The sequence below is a fragment of the Phyllostomus discolor genome, chromosome 8, assembly GCF_004126475.2.
Source record: "Phyllostomus discolor isolate MPI-MPIP mPhyDis1 chromosome 8, mPhyDis1.pri.v3, whole genome shotgun sequence".
NCBI lineage: Eukaryota > Metazoa > Chordata > Mammalia > Chiroptera > Phyllostomidae > Phyllostomus > Phyllostomus discolor.
Window position 1 is genome coordinate 67297573 of NC_040910.2, and position 20332 is coordinate 67317904.

A 20332-nucleotide genomic window follows, 5' to 3' on the forward strand; every position below is an offset into this window, starting at 1 on the left:
AGCGGAACTTTGTGGGACCACAGGTTAAAACAACAGGGGTATCTTTTAAATATCTGCCTAAGTCTCTGATTCAAAAGCACATATGATTTAAAACACCAAAATTCAATTGACTTTTACTAGATAAGCAACTCAACAGCATTTATCATTAATTTCTTTAAATAAACATCCCAGAATTAACCCTCAGTACCAGAGCCATCAATCCCAGTTTGAGGAGGATTACACTACAGAATCCCTAGGGTGTGGCCCACGTAGATAATCAGCTCACCCATACCCTCTGCTGATAATCCCTCCTGCAATGAGCTCTCACCTAAGGGGACAGACCACAACTGCCTGGTGCACTGAAGTAGAATGTGGGACTGAGGACAAGATTCAATTCTTCTGACCTTTAAGGAGTACGATATGCAAGCTTTAAAAGAGTATCTCACACAGCAGCATTACTCACTACACTCAAAGGGGAGAAACACCCAGATGTCCATCACAGATGAATGTGTAAATAAAATGTCACATACACATACAATAAAATATTATCCAGCCTTAAAAAGGAAATTCTGACATATACTACCACACAGCTGGTGTATAAAAATATTACTTTGAGTAAAATACACCAGACCCAAAATATTGTGTGATTCTACTTATATGAGATACCTAGAGTAGTCTATTCACAGAGATAGAAAGTAGAGTGGTGGCTCCCAGGGGCTGGGGGTGGGAGGAGGAGTGAGGAGTTAGTGCTGAATGGATACAGAGTTTCGGTGGGAGAAATGAAAGAGCTCTGAAGATAGATGATAGGGACGGGTGCACAACCAAGTGAATGTACTTAATGCCACTAAGCTGTACACTTAGAAATTTTTAAGATAAAGCTCTACTGGAATAGATTCATCATGGAATTAAAAATACTAATGATTAGGCCCTGGCCAGGTAGCTAGTTCAGTTGGTTAGAGCTACCCCAATCCACAAAATCGCAGTTTCCAACCCCAGTCAGGTCACATACAAGAAGCAACCATTTAATGCATAAATAATTAGAACAACAAATTGATGTCTGTCTCTGTCTCTCTCTCTCCTCCCCACACCTCTTCTCTCTAAAATCAGTATTTAAAAATGTTCTTTAAAAGAATACTAATGGCCCTGGCTGGGTGGCTCAGTTAGTTGGAGCATCATTCCATACACCAAAATGTTGTGTGTTCAATTCATGGCCAGGGCACATACCTAGGTTGAGGGTTCAATTCCTGATCAAGGTGCATGTAAGAGGCAACTGAGTGATGTTTCTTTCTTATATAGGTGTTTCTCTCCAGCTCCCCCACACCCCCACCAATGCTTCCTCTCTCTCTAAAATGAATAAATATATCCTCAGGTGAGGATTAAAAAAATAAGAATAAAATAAGTAAAAGAAAACTAATGATTAACTGGGGAATTTTGAAACTTCTAGCTGTTCTATAGTACAACTGAGCTTTTTTCTGCTCAAATGTAATAAAGATAATTGAGATACTAGAGGTCTCAACAAAGACATTCCCTTAAACTTAGAACATATGGTTCTAAAATGTTTCACTTACGTCTCTAAATGTATCTCTATGTATCATTATACATTTCCAATGTTAGCTTTTACTCTAGTATTTCTTCTTGTACAATTCTGATACATTGTAAAGATAAAGGAGCCGTTCTTTCAGAATAACAATTGTATTTGGTGCATTCTAAATGATTCAGTACACTGAGAACATTCACACATTAGACATCATGACGAAAGCATAGAATATAGCAGAATATCTACTACTGTTCATGTCAAATTTATATATAGAACATGACTTCAGCATAAGCCTGCCACAATCATTTTTAAAAAAAATTCCGGGGTAATAAAAAGACTTAGAATGCCTAGTCTAATCCAATCCTGATGGAAATTTAAAAGGTAGCCACATATTTTTCTTCAGTTTTTCCTTTTACTCTTTAGTTTTACCGCTTAATCTTTCATTTAAAGAGCCAAGGGGCAAAATGTTAATATTTGTTACATTTAGATAGTAGGAACAAAAGTCTCTATAATGTTCATTTTTTATATGTTAGAAACGTGTATAATAATTTTAACCAATGGTAATTAAAAACAAAGGTTTCCTGTTCAGGTTCTCCCCTCATTCTCCAAGGACTTACATAAAAAGAATGATTTTTTAAAAAGAATTTAATGAGAAACTGAAAGATTTGAACAAATTTTCTGAATGCCTAACAGCAGACAAAAATGTGTAAACGAAGCAAAAGCTGATCAATTCCACAAGAAGGGACTCTGATTTCAGGCTTACCAGCCAGGTGCATCGTAGGACTCTGTTAACATCCTGCTTCAAACTATTAAAAAAAAAAGCTGAAGTACAATAAATAATATATTTATTTGATGATACTAAAAAATTACTTATTCTATGAGATGTAATAATGATATTGTAGTTATGTTTTTTTGAAAAAGAGTCCTTATCTTTTAGAAATACACCCTAAAATATTAATAAATGGAATAATATGTCTAAAATTTGGTTAAAACTAAGGGGGCAGAGGGAATTGAGGAACAGACAGAAACAATACTGGCCACATTAACAGATGACACTGCTAAAGCTGTTGGATAAATACATACAGATTCATCTGCCACTCTCTAGCTTTGTATATATTTGCAACTTTCCATAATTAAAAGTTTAAAAAAATAGTAATGAAGAAAACTATAGTCTATAACACATGATGGGAAGGAGCACACAGCAGAGATGAGAGATAAATAATGGTCCCAACAGAACCTTAGAGAAGATCCATAGTTGGAAGGTATGAAGGCCTAGAAACAGATGAATATTAAAATTCTTTCTAGAAGAAAGGTCTAGTCAGTTCCTCCTTTCCTCTTCCCCCTCCCCTCAAAATAGTAATAATAAAAGAGTGCCCTGGCTGGTATGACTCAGTGGATTGTGCATTGGCCTGCTAATGGCAAGGTCACTGGTTTGATTCCTAGTCAGGGCACATGACTGGTCGCACTGGGCAGGTCTCCAGTAGGGGGCACGCAGAAGGCAACCACATGTTGATGTTTCCCTCTCTTCCTCCCTTCCCCTCTGTCTAAATATAACTAAACTCTTTAAAAAAGAACATGTCTCTAAAGAAAATAAACATACTATTTGGAAAGAACCAGGCCTTCTGGGATGACTACTGGTCCTACTTACTATTCTGGCATCTAGAATATCAAAGGCCTGATAACCAGCTCTCAAGCCATTAACAGAAAATTAAAGGCAAGCTCCAGTGGACCATCAATAACCAGAGCTTCCAATTGGTCTTCTAATTTCCTCATCCTCAACTATCTATAAACAATCAAGAATTATAAGACAGAAATTAAGAATAGGATACTAAGAATAAGCCACAACCAACTCTTAGAAATTAAAATCAAAATAGAATGTTCTATATTAGAGTCAGAAAATAAAGGAAATCTCCCAGAGTATAGAGAAGGAAGAAAAAGAAAAGATATGCAAATACAAAAGAAAAGTCAAAGACCCAGGAAATTCAAGGTATCCAACATCCAAATAACACACATTTCAAGAAGACAGAATAGGAAAAAGAATCTATTAAAAAAAGAAAAGCAGCAGAAATTTTCTCAGGAACAGATACACAAATCTTCAAACTGAAACAGTTCTTCAGTACACAGAGAAAAATGATCTGAACCTAAGCATTTCTTCATATAATTACAGAATACAAGAACAAAGAAAAAAATGCTGAACATTTCCAATGAGAGACAGAAATAGGTAATATATAAGTAACATCTCTGCTACAATTACATAGTTTTATACTACACTCACCAGAATGCCATCCTCCATTCTCTCCACCTCTCTCTCTATTCTCTATCTATTCTCTTGTCTTTCGAAATCCAATTCAAATCTTGTTTCATGAAACTCTTCACCAAACTGTTTATCTAAAGTGATCTTCCCCCCAACCCTGCTGCACCATTCATTTGACATTCAATCTGTATTACCTTATTCCTTACTTCTGAATTGCTACAGCCAACTATCATTTCTTATAATTTGTTTAAACTGTTGGTTCACAGAAAATAAGGACATGGTACTTTGTTGTTTTTTTTTTCAGTCTCTCACAGAACCTTGCAGCCAGCAGACATCAAGCACCTGATAATCAGAAACCTGTTCCCAGGACGTAGCTTAACTTCATTAATTGCTTATATGGTCCATCTTATATTTTTCTTAATTCAACAGAATTTTATATTTATATCTGCAACTAAAGTGCAAGGAAATTTTAGGAGGAAACATATATAAATAGCACAGGGGTATCTTCTTCAAACCCCCACAAACTTCAAGTAATATTTTCCAACTGCAAACCACTTACTCTAAACAGTGCCAACAGTGGTTTTCAGTGCCTGATAGCACACAATTCAGAGGAAGAATACAAAACATTCTTTTATGAAAGGGGCGGGAGGGTGAACTGCCTAGGGGATGTACTGCCCTACGTAGCTGTCTTCAACCAATGTCTACGCAGGGCATTGCTATTTGGACCCAGATAATAAACCAGTGCAGTAACAAAATTCAAAGTATGGGTCTAAGATTTTACACACCGAAATCAAATACTCAAGAGTCTATCCAGCAATAATGCCTATTACTTTGTCTTCTCAAACTTTTAATACATCCTGGGAAGAGACAAAGGATAAGAAACCTAGCTGGTTATAGGAATATTCATGAAGTTGGTTTAACAGAAACAAAAACAAACCAAAAAAAGGACCTAATTGACTCAAATTTTGTAAGAAAGCTTTTCCCCACTATTTCCATCCTAAAAAAATGAGATAAAAAGATTTTGTCCACAAATTCTCTCTATATGAAGAAACTCTTGAGGGAAGAGAGTTCAAATATATGTGAATGTTTTTCCAGTTCTAAATATGTCAGGTCATTTTTCTCTTTGTCCAAGGGGGCTTTAAAAAAGAAAAGAAAAGATGAAAAAGAAATATCTCAAGTTTGGCAATTACTGCACATCTTTCAAATATATGGTTCAGCTAGCAACCAAGGTAAGTAGACTATGTTCAAGAATTAGTTTTGTACTAGCTTTCACTAAAAATTCTAGGAAAGGAGGAAGGAAATTCTTTGGAGAGTGTTTCCTTGCTGCTGAGGCTCTGACTAATTAAGAAGTACTAAGAGTTTCCTTCCTCAATACTATGGCCCCCACTTGAGGTTTCAGAGAAGGTACAAAGGCTGGGACTCTAGGCTGAGCTCTAACAAGAAATCTCATTATGAACATCAGTCTAATTAAACTGACAGATACTATTCCCATTTAAATAAACTGTTACTGCAGTTTTCATTTAAAATATCTTTCATTCCCTTTAAGGTTACAGGTGGAAGTCTAAGAGCACATACACATACATACACATTTATTCCCTTCTAGACACTGCTGTTAAAATATTTTCAGCATTCCTATTGCAAGACACTCTTTCTTCTACCCATTTGTTACTGTTTATAAATACAATGGATACCTAACATCAAAAACCAAGAAAACAGCAACAAAAATGCCTCTTTGGGAGAACAAATATACCTGTAGTCTAATAAGATATAAATTGTTGAGAAATTACTGAAAACTATAAAATAAGGTTATTCTGACAGCTTTTTTTTTATTTTATTTTAATCATTGTTCAAGTACAGTTTTCTCCCCCCTACTCCCATTCCAGCTCACCCACCCAACCCTCCCCCCTTCCCCCCCATTAACCCCCACCCCTAGTTTTTGTCCATGTGTCCTCCAAATTTGTTCCTGTAAACCCTACCCATTCCCCCCTGACAGCTTTTTTAACCTTACTTTTTACCATTTGCTTTATATGTCTCAATAGCAAAACTGGGTGAAAATTATTTTTATGGACATAAATATAAATGTAAAGCCACTGCTTTTGACCCTGTTCATGACAGGTTTTTCTGGGGAAAGACATTATCTATTAACACAGCAATTCAATCAAAGATTTCTATAAAATATTATTCTGAAGATATTATTTTAAATTAACAGATATTTCTCATACTTTCAGTGAGATGTTCTATTTTATAACAAAAATATTCAGGGAACAAATTTAAAAATCACTGACATCTGTACACTGACATATACACATTGTTTTAATTGACTGTGATGTGGAAATCTTACAGGAAGTAGGTTTACTAAGAATGGGTTCTTTTTTGTCACCTAGTCAAGGGGATGATCAGTGCAGATCTACAGGAGAGAATTAAATTTCCTAAATATCACTTACAATTTAACTGGAAATCCAGAAAGAAAGATATAAACAATATTCTCATATCAGTGATATAGAAATTAAAAAGATATAAACATATCTGAATCATCAGCTATTTTTCCCTTCAAGTAAACTTTAAAAAGGAAAATTGTGCTTACCTACTTCAGACTATAGCACAAATAGCTTTCTATTTAAGTTCAAATAGTAATATCTCAAATGGCCCATACAAATAATGGAAATACCAACCTCTCAACTCAAAAAAAATTCATAAAATACAATAACTTTTAAACCTTTGCTTGAGTTGAGCCTTTTATTTGATTACAGATATACTCACATGTGTGGGTTTTGAACTCCTGTAGGATTGGGATTCAGAGTAAACCTTGCTGTAGATTTGAAAGGTGGATTTGCAAAATTCAACTTCAGTGCTTTGCGTTTACCTAAGAAATAACAAATAAAAAGTAAAAGTTTCAAGTACTATAAAACAGGTACTAATCTGAGGGCATAAGAAATTCAAACCAAAAGGAAGAAAAATTTGCTTTAATGTCTAGTTAATATAGTATTTTGAAAGGCAGCAAAGAATTTCTCAGAATTAAGAAAAAGTAAATATCATTCATTATGCTCCAGTAAAATAGAAAGCAATGCTCAGTACTTCAAGATTATATTGTTCAAAGATGCTAACACTTCTGCAAATGAAAACACCACTATAAAAATCATTTACCTCAGCAGTTATACTGATAAATGCTAAACTACTACGTATCTAGTGTTATACTTTAATGCCTTCGTTTAACAAATATCATTTTCTCTCAAATGTAATATATACAACTGAGTACAGAACCTGAAGCATTTGCCACCATAATGGGCTAAAAAGTATCATGGTAGAGTCAACTTCAAATTAGTATCAAAGGTATGCCAAATAATCACTTATTTGGAGCAATTTTATTGAGATGGAGAGGAAGGAGATATCAATGTTTTATATTATGCATACAATATCCATTATTAAAAAAAAAAAAACAGAAAATTTAGGAAAGGTAAAATAAAAATATATAAAATATTGTATATACACTTATAAAATATTTAGAGTTTTAAAAAATACTTATATACATTTACAAGTCCAAGTACCCCAATCTAATCATTGTCTATTATAGACTATTTTCTATATAATAGATATTTTTTCTCTATAATTAAAATCAGACCATAATACTGCTTTGTAACATGATTTGCCCACTGACTATATTCCTTTCTATGTCAATAAATCTTGTAAATAATTTCTTTAGGATTTTAGTATATGGAAACTTTGTAGCAGAGTTTGGTTTTTAAAGCATTTTTAAGGCCATCTTGGTTTCATGTACATTTTAAGGATCCTTTTTCTGGCATTCACTCTTCATAGTTTATTACACATTTATCTACCTACTCAAACAACATCTCTGCAATCCAAATACTTTCCCCCCTCAGTGGACTCAAAGGATGTATCAGAGAGCTCACCCTGCTCAGCCCGGTACCTTCGAGAGATCTGAGCGTCGGAGTAAGCCACGAGAGGTGGACAAGGCTGCAGGGAAGAGCACAGAGCTCCTGGCCCTGGTTCCTGGTCTCAGGGGTGGGCTTTCTACAGGATGTGAATTCCAAAGGCCAGACACACCATTTTCAGAAATAAGCATAGTATGACATGAATTGTCCCCATATTTTGCCTTTCAGGTACCAAATATTCACTTTGAAATCATTTTTATTTGACAGCAAGTATAGTAAGGAAGGACATTCAAACTATATATGCAGAAGGTACTCTATGAAAACTGGCAGATTTGACTATTAAAAGGCAAATTCTGTATATTACAAAAAAACTAAAAAATTAAAATGAAAACTTGGGAAAATTCTTGCAATACAAAATCAGAAACTCTATATAAAGATATCACACAAATCAAGAAAAATTTAAAAATTGGCAAAGGTATAAATAGTAAAGCAAAACTATGAAAGGATCATGAAAAGGCACTAACACACACAAAAAAACAGTTAACATTTTTGTTCATGTGAGGTTAGCAACACTTAGGTTTTATTTTATAAATATACATATATATGTCTTAATGATAACATATTGATCTAAATGACTAGGTAAAATAACCACTAGCACAACACATTGCTGGTGGAACCATACACTGATATATCTTTTCTGGTGAAAGGGCAATATACAAAAAAAAATTTTTTTTAATATTTTATTTATTTATTTTTTAGAGAGGGGAGGGAGATAGAGAGAGAGAGAAACATCAATGTGTGGTTGCTAGGGGTTATGGCCTGCACCCCAGGAATGTACCCTGGCTGGGAATCGAACCTGGGACACTTTGGTTCCCAGTCTGCACTCAATCCACTGAGCTACGCCAGCCAGGGCTACAAAACAAAATTTTTAAATAAATATGCTCCTTTACTTCTTGGAAATTTGTATTTAGGAAATATTTAAAGGCAGAGGATTATTCTCAGGTCTTGAAACCTGATGGAATTTGCCCTGCTGAACTCTGAAATTGCTTAGGACTGCTGACTCCTTTTATCCTTCAATTGTCTCCTATTCTCTCATTATTTTTTCCCAATGCCTCACCCACCATTGTATTTTGGAAACAGGTAACTTGTCTTCTCATTTCTAGGTCCACAGGTAGAGAGAAATTTTGTGTCAAAATGGATCACACAGAGTCTAGGTGATATCTGGATTTGACCTATAGGGTGAATGCATTTTGAACAGGGGGCAGATGGAATATTTGGGGGGCAGAAGGCAGACTGTAGTGGACTGAATGATGGATCCCAAACATATCAGGTCCTGATCCCTGGAACCTATGAATTTTACTTTATACAGCAAAGCTTCTAAAGATTTAACATTCAGTTAAGGACTTGTGCAATCATAAATTAGAACAAACTCAGTGCCCACAAACACCCCAAACCAAAAGCTGAACACCACCCGGGATGTGGTATACGTCTGAAAAAACCCAGTATATCATCCATGATCTCTACATGGTGAAAAACTGATGAAAGACTTGGATCAAATGCAGGACAATAACACAACAAAGAATCATTGTGAAACTATCCAAAGAAAAGTACCGAAATTAGCCCTTTCTTTAAAAGCCTAATTTGAGGGAACAGTAGCTAATCTCTGCAGGCAAACAAAATATATTACTCCAATTAAAACAAAAACTGTTTTATTGAAAATAAATATTTATGTATAATACACACACATAAACAGAGAGACTTTTTCAGCATTGTGTTCACGTTTAAACACAAATAAATTGGGGTCTTCAAAGGGTATTTACTGCAAAATTAAACAAGCACGTGTAATACAATGTGACTTACCTTGTATAAATTAGATTTAAATACACTATACTTCAGAAACATGTGCAACTATCTTGAAAAATATCCAAGTATATACTCTGATCTTTCACTAACAAAATCCACTAAATAATTCTATAAAACTTCAAAGCCTCTTTAAGCAGAGACAACAGAGCCTAAAACTGGTGCCAGGGGGTTTAGGGTAAGATTAAGCTACATGGCCTATTCTTAGTAGTGCTCCTACCTCGCCCTGGCCCCCCTTGCCAAATGATGATGATCAGTTTAATGAACTCACAAGGCAGTCTTGAAGAGAAAAGGAACAACCCAGGAAGTCAATCAAAAGTGAGAATCAGGGAAGGATAGAAAGAGGCAACTTTTACAATACTTTAGAGAGGATATTTCTGGCTATCTGTAGATCTGTACACATGGGCCTTTTATGTTTGTTTGCTTGCTTGCTTGTTTGTTTAAATATCTCTTCTCCCATTAACTTTCTCTAAGAACCTCTTTAGGACTGGTATTTCTTATCTTTACTTCTCTTTCTCAAGGGCCCAAAAACTGAACGCTAAAGGCAACCTGCCACCTGTGTTCAAATATTTTTAATGACAAGACTATAAAAAAATAGGATATGAGACCAATATGAACTTTTTACAACTTCCATAGGAAGAAAAGGGTCTACGGAAAGAAGTGACACTGTAACTGGCCTGTGGAGATTATTAGAAGCTAACAGGAATTAAAATATTTATATAACAGGGTTTAAATTAATTGATCAAGAAAGATTATAAATTTGTGATTATAATTCCCCCTTTAGTGAGACTGTCACCAAATAAGTGATTCTGAACCAATGAGCAGAGATAAACAGATCCTCCCCTTTAACTACAACAGGACAGAAACCAGGCAAGATCAAACGTCTTAAATTTTCTGAATGGCAGGAGAAAATATCTTCTCTTCTATGAGAAATAATTGCTGTTATAGACTTAAACTGAAGTTCAGTGCCTTATGTAGAAAATGCTTTCAAATATTTATTGATCTGGAAATAAATTTGACATGGATAGACAACTCAAGTGTGGATTAAATTAGCTAGACTTAAGTTTCTGTTGTTTGCAACCAAGAAGCCTGACTGACATAGGAAAAACAGTATCTGTCCACATCCCCAAATGTTTCCAAAGCACTGCTATATGCAGCCTAACTTTTTCCATGTTCTGGCTTATAGAGAAAATTGGGGACATTTGTTCAACACACTGGGAAAACTAGAATCATAGATAGTTCAGAGGCTAGCCTAGGTGGTTCAGCAGCCTCAGGCCCCACCCAGCCACTCCAGAACTGAGGTGACCCATCTCTGCACCACCTGTGAAATTTTCCTTTCAAAGCTCTCCCTCAAGAGAACACCCAGCACTATTTAAACAATGTCCACATCATCTAAGACAATTTCCTTCTTAAGAGTTCTCATGACGAAGCATTCCCAAGCATGGATCTTCAAGAATATTCATAACTATTATTGAAGAACAAGAATTTGCCCAAGCACATCCATATTCACTAAAGCCTAAGACTATATTTAGCTCTAATTCTCACCACAGAACCTCTCACAGGCTCACAGGATACTGAAGTTGGAAGAAAGACATCTTTCAGTTATTTGTCTTAAGCAAGATGATGAAGAGCCCTGGTGATTCTTCCTCCAGTATCTTCTCAAGCAATACAAACCTTTAGCATCACTTTCATAATCAGTTACAATGATTCAACAGTTGAGTACAACCTTGGCCAAAGATCTCACTCACCTAGGGCAGAGAGTCTACCACTCAAATATGGAAGATGACTACTCTCTGCAATTTAGATTACAAAGGCATCTCTCTTGCCTTCCACAGATAAGGAAAAGGTGTCATTTCCTCATTATTCATTAAGAAGCAGCATTATTTATTTATAGTTTCGAAAACCATCAAAACCAGTCTATCCTCAGAAAGATACTATGTTTATACTGGATCCACCTTGTAACCCCCTCCCTTCCTCCTCAAGGCTATTCCCATCATCAAACTGTAAATAATTTTCTGTTCTATATGTTTAACTATCTTGATTTATCTTTGAGCTCTGCAAATCACCTGTAATAGGTAACTAAAACAAAAGAGCAGTCCAACAAATATTCATTTGAATTAGAATTATTAGATTTTTTAAATCAATATTGCACTACCCTCTCATACAACCTAGTGGGCTTCTTTTCTTTTATTGTATCATAAGAAAGCAAGATTCTGTTACCCTTATGGTCAGAATGAGAGAACCAGAACCCTCCCCTGCAACCTGTAAGAATGGAGACCATCTCTAAAACATTTTAGTCCACCTACATATTTCAACACCATTTTGATGTGATTTCACCAAATCTGAAATAGTAATAGCAAAGTTCATATTGCTGATGGCAATAAGGATCACTAAAGGACCTGTAATGTGTAATAGCTGCCTCTAGAGGATGGCTTTTTTTTTTTTAAATTTTTAAAAATTTCTTTATTTTAAAGAGAAAGAAAGGGAGAGAGAGAGAAATCAATGTGAAAGAGACATATCATTTGGTTGCCTCCCATACCCGCCCCAACCAGGGACTGAACGTACAACTTTTTGGTATATGGGACAACACTCCAACCAACTGAGCCATACCTGCCTAGGAGGCTTTGTTGATATAATACTAACAAATCAGTGTGGGTTATGTGGTAGATTGTTATAAAAATGATTCACAACTCGCTGTGTCCATACCTTTGTAATGTGACTTTGCTGTTCCTCCCATCAATAAAATCAATTTCCCTACCTCTTAAATCCGGGTTGGCCTTGGGGCTTGCTTTGACCAGAAGAATATAACAGAAGGGATATCTAATGACATCCAAAGCTAAGCCTTGAGGCCTTCTGGCTTCCACTTCCACCCTCTTGGAAAACTACCGAGTCTAAACATAAAGCAGTTCAGTCTAGCTTCCTTAATAAGGAAAGACCACATGGAACAAGAGGTCCAGAAGCACCAGCTGTCCCAGCTGAACTCACTCAGCCGCAACTGACGTACTAGATCAATGCAGACATGTGAGTGAGCTCCAGTGAGACCAGCAGAACTACCACTCAACTCACAAACAGAATCATGAAAATTAAATAGCTGCTCTTTTATGCCACTACTCACAGGCCAAAACAGCTAGGTAGAAATAATCAGTCCCTCTAAGGAACTCCCGCTGCCACCAGAAGAATTCCCCAGAACCCAGTGTAGACAAAAAAGTGAGAACTTAAAGTACAATGTATAGGTCTGGTGATTGACCCGCAAGTATTCAGAGCATCCTACTTGGGCTGGGGAAGGGGAGTTACCTAAAAGTCTCATTTCTTCCTTGGCTTTAATTCTTAGTACCTTATTTTCAAAACAGAAAGAGAATCCAGAATAACTCTTTAAGTTATTTATAATCATTGGTTTTGAAATGAGAAACACAATTCTAACTATGTAACTTTATATTCAAACAATTTCGGAAATGAGGAAACAAAGTGGTAGACAGGAACTTATTTTCATTTCCTCTTTTGCCTAAATTACTACAGTAATGAGTGTGCTAATTTATTTCATAAGTTCAAGAGAATAAGAGAGGAAGGAAGTTAGACTTGGAATAGAAGAACTGGAAAACTTTGTCCGTTCTGTCCTAGACTTGCAATCTCAGGCTTTCCAAGTATTAAATGAGCTACTATCAGCTAATACTATGTTGCCCCTCTCCTCCTCCACTCTGTAATACAGAACAGTGAGCAACTTCCAAAATTCCATAAATCTCACTTAAAACTCTGAACTCCAATCAATAAAATAGTTCTTCATCCATGCACTAAGCATTTTGGAAACTGAATTATTCTCAGTTTAAGAAACCAAGTAAATAGGCTAACAACCCTCTTCTAACATATTTTAACACTTTTGTATAAGACAGATTTGGAAGAAGTCCAATGTGATAATTTACATAACCATACATGCAGAAATATCACAATTATACACAAGCTAATGTGCCAGGCAGTAGAGACAAAAAGATAGATAAGATAGCTGACCTATCCACAGACACTGGTTTGGCATCCTCCCAAAATTATAAAGGTATGTGGCTCTGGCCAGGTGGATCTGTTGGCTGGAGCATCACCTCGTGCACCAAAAGGTTGTGGGTTCAATCCCCAGTTGGGGCATGTATAGGAGGCAACTGATCAGTGTTTCTCAGATCTCTCTCTCTCTCTCTCTCTCTCTCTCTCTCTCTCTCTATCAAATCAAAAAAAGATCCTCAGGTGAGGATTAAAAATATTATAAAGGAATATGGTAGGAAGAGACTAAAGTGTAGGAAGAGGGAAGAAAATTCTTTTTGCTAGATCCTAAATGATCACCACTGGAATACTGGTAAGGGCAAAAACAAGGATATTTCTACAGTCCAGTCATTTACACATCTGTAAATCCAATCCCTCACCTGGTGTGGTGAGGGGTAATATATCTTAAAAATATAATGGCTGGTAAACAGTAGCTATGAAAAAGTGGTAACTTCTATGATGTATTAAAACTGATTGAAGTTAGTTTATTAAATTCTCTAAAAAGAAAAAATTGGAAAAAGTTTGTCTGATACATGTTAAACCAATAAATGTGAAAAACAGGAAAAGAAATTCAGCTTGCTTTGTAGATTTGTTTAAAGTACTATCCCATAAAAATCCCTAATCCTATTCAAATCCAGCATTCCAGCAGTATTCAATTAGAACCTAGAAAATCCAACATCGAGTCATAGAACCAGTTTACCTAATTTTGAAACTCAACTCTGCTAGTTACTAACTATATACATTCTTGGGCAAGTGACTTCACCTCTCAGTCCCAGTCCCATTCCTCTATCAAGTGAAATTAATAGCACTTTCCTCAGAGGGGTCTTGGGAGGAATAAAGGAGTACCTATGTTTAACAGTACTACCTACAATGTCACTCATTTTTTCTCAGCTTTTATTATCAATTATGTTGAGGTCTCTGATGGCCTGAATTAGGGTGGTATTTCCCTAACACTAATCAATGCTTCCTCAATGTTAAACATTTTCCCCATCTGACAACTTGGACCTCAGAGGCATAGCTGCCAAAGAAATAACAGAAGTAATGCACTGTCAGCATTCCTGACTTGTGAGAGATGATTCATAGATCTCTTTGGGTAGAAAGATCTTTTTTAACCCAGAATACCAAAGATTCTATTATTCATCTATCAGTTCCTGAAGGGGTGCTGCCTTGACACAAAGACATAACAGCTCTTAGCAGACTCCACATAAAAGCAAAAATGGGCATTTGACCTATTGCAGGCTATTTTACTATGAGGCTCTTGATTTCTTTAGGGAAAGAGAATCTGTAGGCTTAAAAGCCCAAAATGTGAACCCAAGTTGATCTACCCACAAGGAAAAAAATTTAAGCTCATTTTCTACCACAGTAAATTCCATGGAATGAAGCTCACAATATGCCTTAAAAGCCTTCCAAACCTAATGTTAGAAATTCAGCTGATTCTTCACTCTGATTCAGCTAACCTTCAACTCACTCTGACATGACATGAGCCCTTCTATGACCACCAGTAATTTTAACTCAATTATGCACAATGCCATTATTATGGCTTTCTATAGAAGCCACACCTTTGAGCTAGCAATTAATTAAAACCAACACCAGCATCGCTTTTGATCAGACTCTGAGCCAGATGTCTACTACCAGCAAGCAAATATAATTCCTCAGGCTAAACTGGCCAAGTCCCCATTAGTCCAAACTCCTCAAAAACACACAGGGAGCCAGCGAATGCAGGAAGACCCTGCTGGGACTACTCACACAGCACAAAAGTCAAGGCTTCACTGAAATAACAGGCCTAGAGATGCTTGTCCACACAGTCATGAAGGCGGATTTAAACAGATTCTGTTGAGCAGAATCTTGGCTTTGGAGTTCCACAATCCCAAATTCTCCTGTGAGGGCCCCTGGTTCGTTGAAGGGCAAAAAAGAATATACCTTTGTCTAAACTACATAGCCACAGTTGAAGTCACTGCCTTCTGAAATTAAAAACTGTGGGGTGGGGGCAGAACATAAGGGCTTTACTTATCAATATGACAGCAAATATCCCACAAACAAAAAGTGCAAATAAACCACTAACATGAAAAAACATCATCAAATTCTTCTAGTTAACCAAAAAATTAAAATTCAACTTTTGCCTTTAATACCACACATACATGAAAAAATCCTAATGTTAATGTTAACAAAGGTCTGAAGAAGTTGATAGTCTCTTCTGAACTTGAAACACAGCTGTACTTTTACATCTATTTGTAGTTGCCATCTGCCTTCCCCACCAAACCCTAAACTCCAGGAGGGCAGAAATTCTATTTCTTATGCACCTCAATGCCCAGAATTACACTGGGCATTGTGTACACAAATCCTTAACATTTGTTCAGAAAACAAATTAAAGTAGACAAATGATTAAACAAACAAATGACTGCTACAAATATAAATTGGTCCACTTTCTAAAATGGGCAATATTTAGCAAATATCTCAAAATGTCCTTACAATTAACCCAGTAACTCCATTCCTAAGAATTTACCCTTTAGGAAGTTACAAAATGCAAATAAAGGTAGTCAAAGCAGTGATATTTATGCTAGATTGGTTACAAAAATTATGGCACATCTATAACTGGAATACTACACTACCACCAAAAAAAAATCCACCATAAAAGACTACTGACACCATAAAATGTTAATAAATAATAATGTTTTTAATCAAGCAATAAGGAATGTCTAATAAATTATCATTTTAATAAAAGCATACCTGAGAATAATAATTTAAAATACACACATCATTCTCCAAAATATCACTGGTGACTAATTCAATGTGCTAGAATTATAGGTGATTATTTTTTCTTTTTCTGCTTTTCTGTGTTTTAGTTTTTCTACATTAAGCATTTATTGTTTCTGGTTTAGTTACAATCTCCTTGCTACTCAAACCAGAGCTTTTCAAAAGAAACCAATCTTATGGAGGCCTAGAGGAGTTAAAAAAAAAAAGGTCTTAAGAATGCAAATATAGAGTTTCATATACCTATTAATATACCTTGGACACTTCCATACCCTACCACTTTGTAATATTTCACAAATGATATCTTTTGAAAAACTGAAGGTATATGGATCAGCCAAATTTAATATTTTAATCTCCAACAAAATCAAAAAAGCTTACCCAAGACAATTACCCCCACAATGCCATGCTCCGATTGTTTCTCAAGCACAGCCTCCATGAAAATCTAAAAACAGCTGAAATTCCAGTTACCCACCCACCTAGAGAAGGTTCCAAATGGATACCCAGAGGTGGCTGCCATTATTGTCATCACAACCTCTACTCCAGTGTAGGAGAAGAGGAAGACGTGTGCTAATAACTCTGAGTTCTTCATTTCTCTCCAGGTTATACAGAGTTCTCTTGTATATCATCATCCTTCACAATCCTTACTAAGAAAGGCCTAACCGGCTACATGCCTGCACTAATTCCATTCACATACAATAGAAGAGCTATTGCTATGCATGATGCTGAGAGTCTAGCCAAGAAGGGGGAATGGTTACAGCACAGCAAGTCATTAACAGGTAGTCAGCACCTTGTCGAGGTGCTGAGAACACTTTAAATCCACATAATAATGACTAAAACTTAGCCAAATCCACAGCTCATTTATGTTGTTAAGCCTCAAATTTGTGAACATACCCACAGCAGCCCCAGGGACACAAGTGAGACACAAACACCATGTTGGTCAATTCCAACAAAAGTTTCTATGCAGAACAGCCAAAGTCACCCCTTCTTCTATGACAAGTAGGCCACAGAGTACTCTTCCTCCCGATCAGATCCCTTGACATTCTAACTTCCCCATCAGCTCCCCAAAGTTTTATGTTACTGTCTGACCATGCACCAATATTAGGACTTCTGAAAAACTACCCACACAACTGCCTCTTACTCTTTGGTAGTCATCTTTCTAGTAGGACAAGGCACATAACACACAAACTCAGGAAAGCTGTGTGAAAAAAAGTCGCAAGGCTTGCTCTGACTTTCATCATTCCCCCGAGCTCATGCAGTGGCTTCCAACCAACCTCACTGTAGAGGCAGGGGTGCATATCACAGCAGGTATTCTCAGAACGGTGTGCTTGAACTTCAACCAGGAACCAAATGTTCACTCGTCTTAACGTCACATTTATTCTCCCATTTGATAAACCCAACATTCTATCGTTACCACTTTAACTTTTTGTCACCCGTAGATGATACAAACACATTAACCATATAATTGTCACTAGGCAACCGGTATTTTTTCAATTAGTACTTCAAACCTTTTTTGTGTGTCATGATGTGAATAAAAGAACACCTATACAACACAATTAAAGAAAAACAGGGCTGTTCTTGGCTAAAGACCACTGACCTAGAGCTCTAAAAGTAGCTCCAGGACACAGGCTACAGGGACCTATATGTGAGCTGGCAGGTAATGTATTCACAGAAGCACCCAAACTGAGGATCCACCAAAACATCCAGATCTGGCTTCTCTTTCTTAAAAAGTTTACTTAGAATAATATTATCAACTACACAACAAAACCAGACTTTCATCAAATAGGATACCCACCGGTATAAATTAATGAACTCTATTACACTGTCTCTGTCTCTCTCTTTCTCTCTCTAGATGGCCAGCATTCACAAGGTGCACTTACCTGTTCTCTCCATGGCTATGTGGGCTTAACAACCACAGGGTCCCATGGGTGCAATGACTCCAGGGAGCCTGAATACCATAGCACAGCAATGGACTGCAGCTGGAAACACACACTAAGCTAGCGGATGCTGGGCTGGGCTGGACTGGACTGGACTTTAATATGGAGCAGAAACTCTGGACAGTGGCCTTCACCCTGGCCCTACTGAAGACAAGGTTGGACCTTCTCCATGGCCAGGTGGGCGAGTATGGGACACTTGGAAATCAGGAGGGGAAACCCTGTAATTTTACATCACCAATAAAGTTTACCACAGAGGCCCTTCCTCCTGTGCAGGTCTCAGGAAATTCTTTTCCTCATGACACTGCAAGAACTCATCTTCCACCAATAACAACTGGACACTCAGTTGCTGTCAGAAAATACCTGAGTGTCAACATTTGGAATACAGAAAAGTGAAAAATATTAAGATTTTCTAAAGGCAACAGAAATTGGTTTCAAGAAATAAATCTTTTTATGTCTATTCATACTGTAACTGATATTTTATACTATCGAAATCTGTAAGTAAGCCGAAAACCAAGTTTAAAATATTCCAATTAGAGATAAAATGAAAAGATACTATGTATGAATATATGTTTCTGTATATCAGTAGTAGATTTATAAACAAATATAACATATTATCAAGGATTATCAAACCAGAAGTCCTTCAAATACCAAACTTTTGATTTCATAAAGGTCTTTTTTTTAAGCAAAGAATGAACATATATGACCACATTATGCTAACTCAGGAAAATCACACAGGTCTTATGCACTTCTTTTCCTTTTTATTTGGCTCCATAATGGATAACAGTTAACTTTTTATTCCAAGCTGACTTCTCTCTGCTCTCCAGGAAACATTTGACTCCCCAACCCTACTGCTCAATTACCCTATTCCCAAAGCAAAAAATTCACATGACCATATAAAACTTTACCTATAATAACCCTGCTTTTTACCATATGTCCTTAGGAATTCTGAAAGGCAAAAGAAGGAATCAATTTTTTTCATTCACATAATTTTGCATATATTTTTAATTCAATTAAGGTAATTTGGAAAGCCTTCCTATAAACTTTTACCACTGAATAGCACGTTTAAACAACAATAAGGCTCAATTTTACTGACCATTTGTGGCTGGAGACAACCTGCACTCAATCCAGCGAGCTAGTTACTGTTTTGTTCTAGGAGCTGGCTGGCTGCCCTACCTAAAGCAGAAGTAAAGCTTTATTTCAAAGATGACTTCCCCAAATCTACAACATCATCAATAGTTTAGTAATAACTTAATAACTGCAGAGAAGGAACACAAAAACCACACTTTGTAATTTTTAATTAGTTGTCAATATCTTATAATATCTATATAACAACCCCTTTCTTTTAGGTACACAGTCACCATTTGGACATACACATTCTCCACACTCAGAACCTAGTATTTGTCTGGATGACTTCTGACCTCTGGAAATTAGATATAGCAGTCCAGTGACACAGTATTTTATATAACAGCACCTGTAATATAATAAGAACTCAAGCATTTCCTGAATTAATGAATAATCCAAGCTTAAATTTTGACTTAATGTTAGGACAAATAGTATTCACTCAGATATGTCAATTGGGGGTTTTATCTGTATTTCTTGATAGGTCTAATTTGTTGCTTCATTTTTTTTCTCAATCAAAATATGTATAACTAGAAGTTATGTAGATTCCCTGAAAAAGCAGGAAGCTTTGACTTAGAGAAAAGTTCCTTACTGATAGAAGTTCATGACACATGAGTTAGCCATCTTCTGGCTTTTAAAAAGATATTTGCCATTTTTCACTGTCTCAAGTTACAGGACATGTGAAAATCTTCTGTATATTCAACTTTTTCCATTTCAGTGCTGTATTATACTATATATCTTTTTAAAGAAATTTTAAATGATTTGCAATCTAAATTTAAATTCAGATCCAACTATGTTACTACTAAAGCAAATAACAGGTAGAAAATGAATAAGCATCTTCTACACAAAGCACTATTATACTCCTCTCACCAGCATCTGAATAGTTTCTTTGAACTCCACTGAATTATACCTCCCAACTTAAAAATCATGAAGATGTGAATAACACTTTTATTTCTTAGTGAACACAGTTAAGTACTATTCGTTA

At 36.1% G+C, this 20332-nt stretch overlaps 1 protein-coding gene across 2 annotated transcripts in view; it reads right to left on the reverse strand.

Annotated features, from left to right (window-relative positions):
* The window catches only part of MAP2K4 (mitogen-activated protein kinase kinase 4), a 111957-nt gene that overhangs the window by 74214 nt on the left and 17411 nt on the right, over positions 1 to 20332 (reverse strand). For both annotated transcript variants that reach the window (XM_028534151.2, XM_028534152.2), the window contains one exon: positions 6531 to 6633. In XM_028534151.2, the coding sequence (XP_028389952.1) occupies positions 6531 to 6633 (103 nt within the window). The remainder of the gene's footprint in view (positions 1 to 6530; positions 6634 to 20332) is intronic.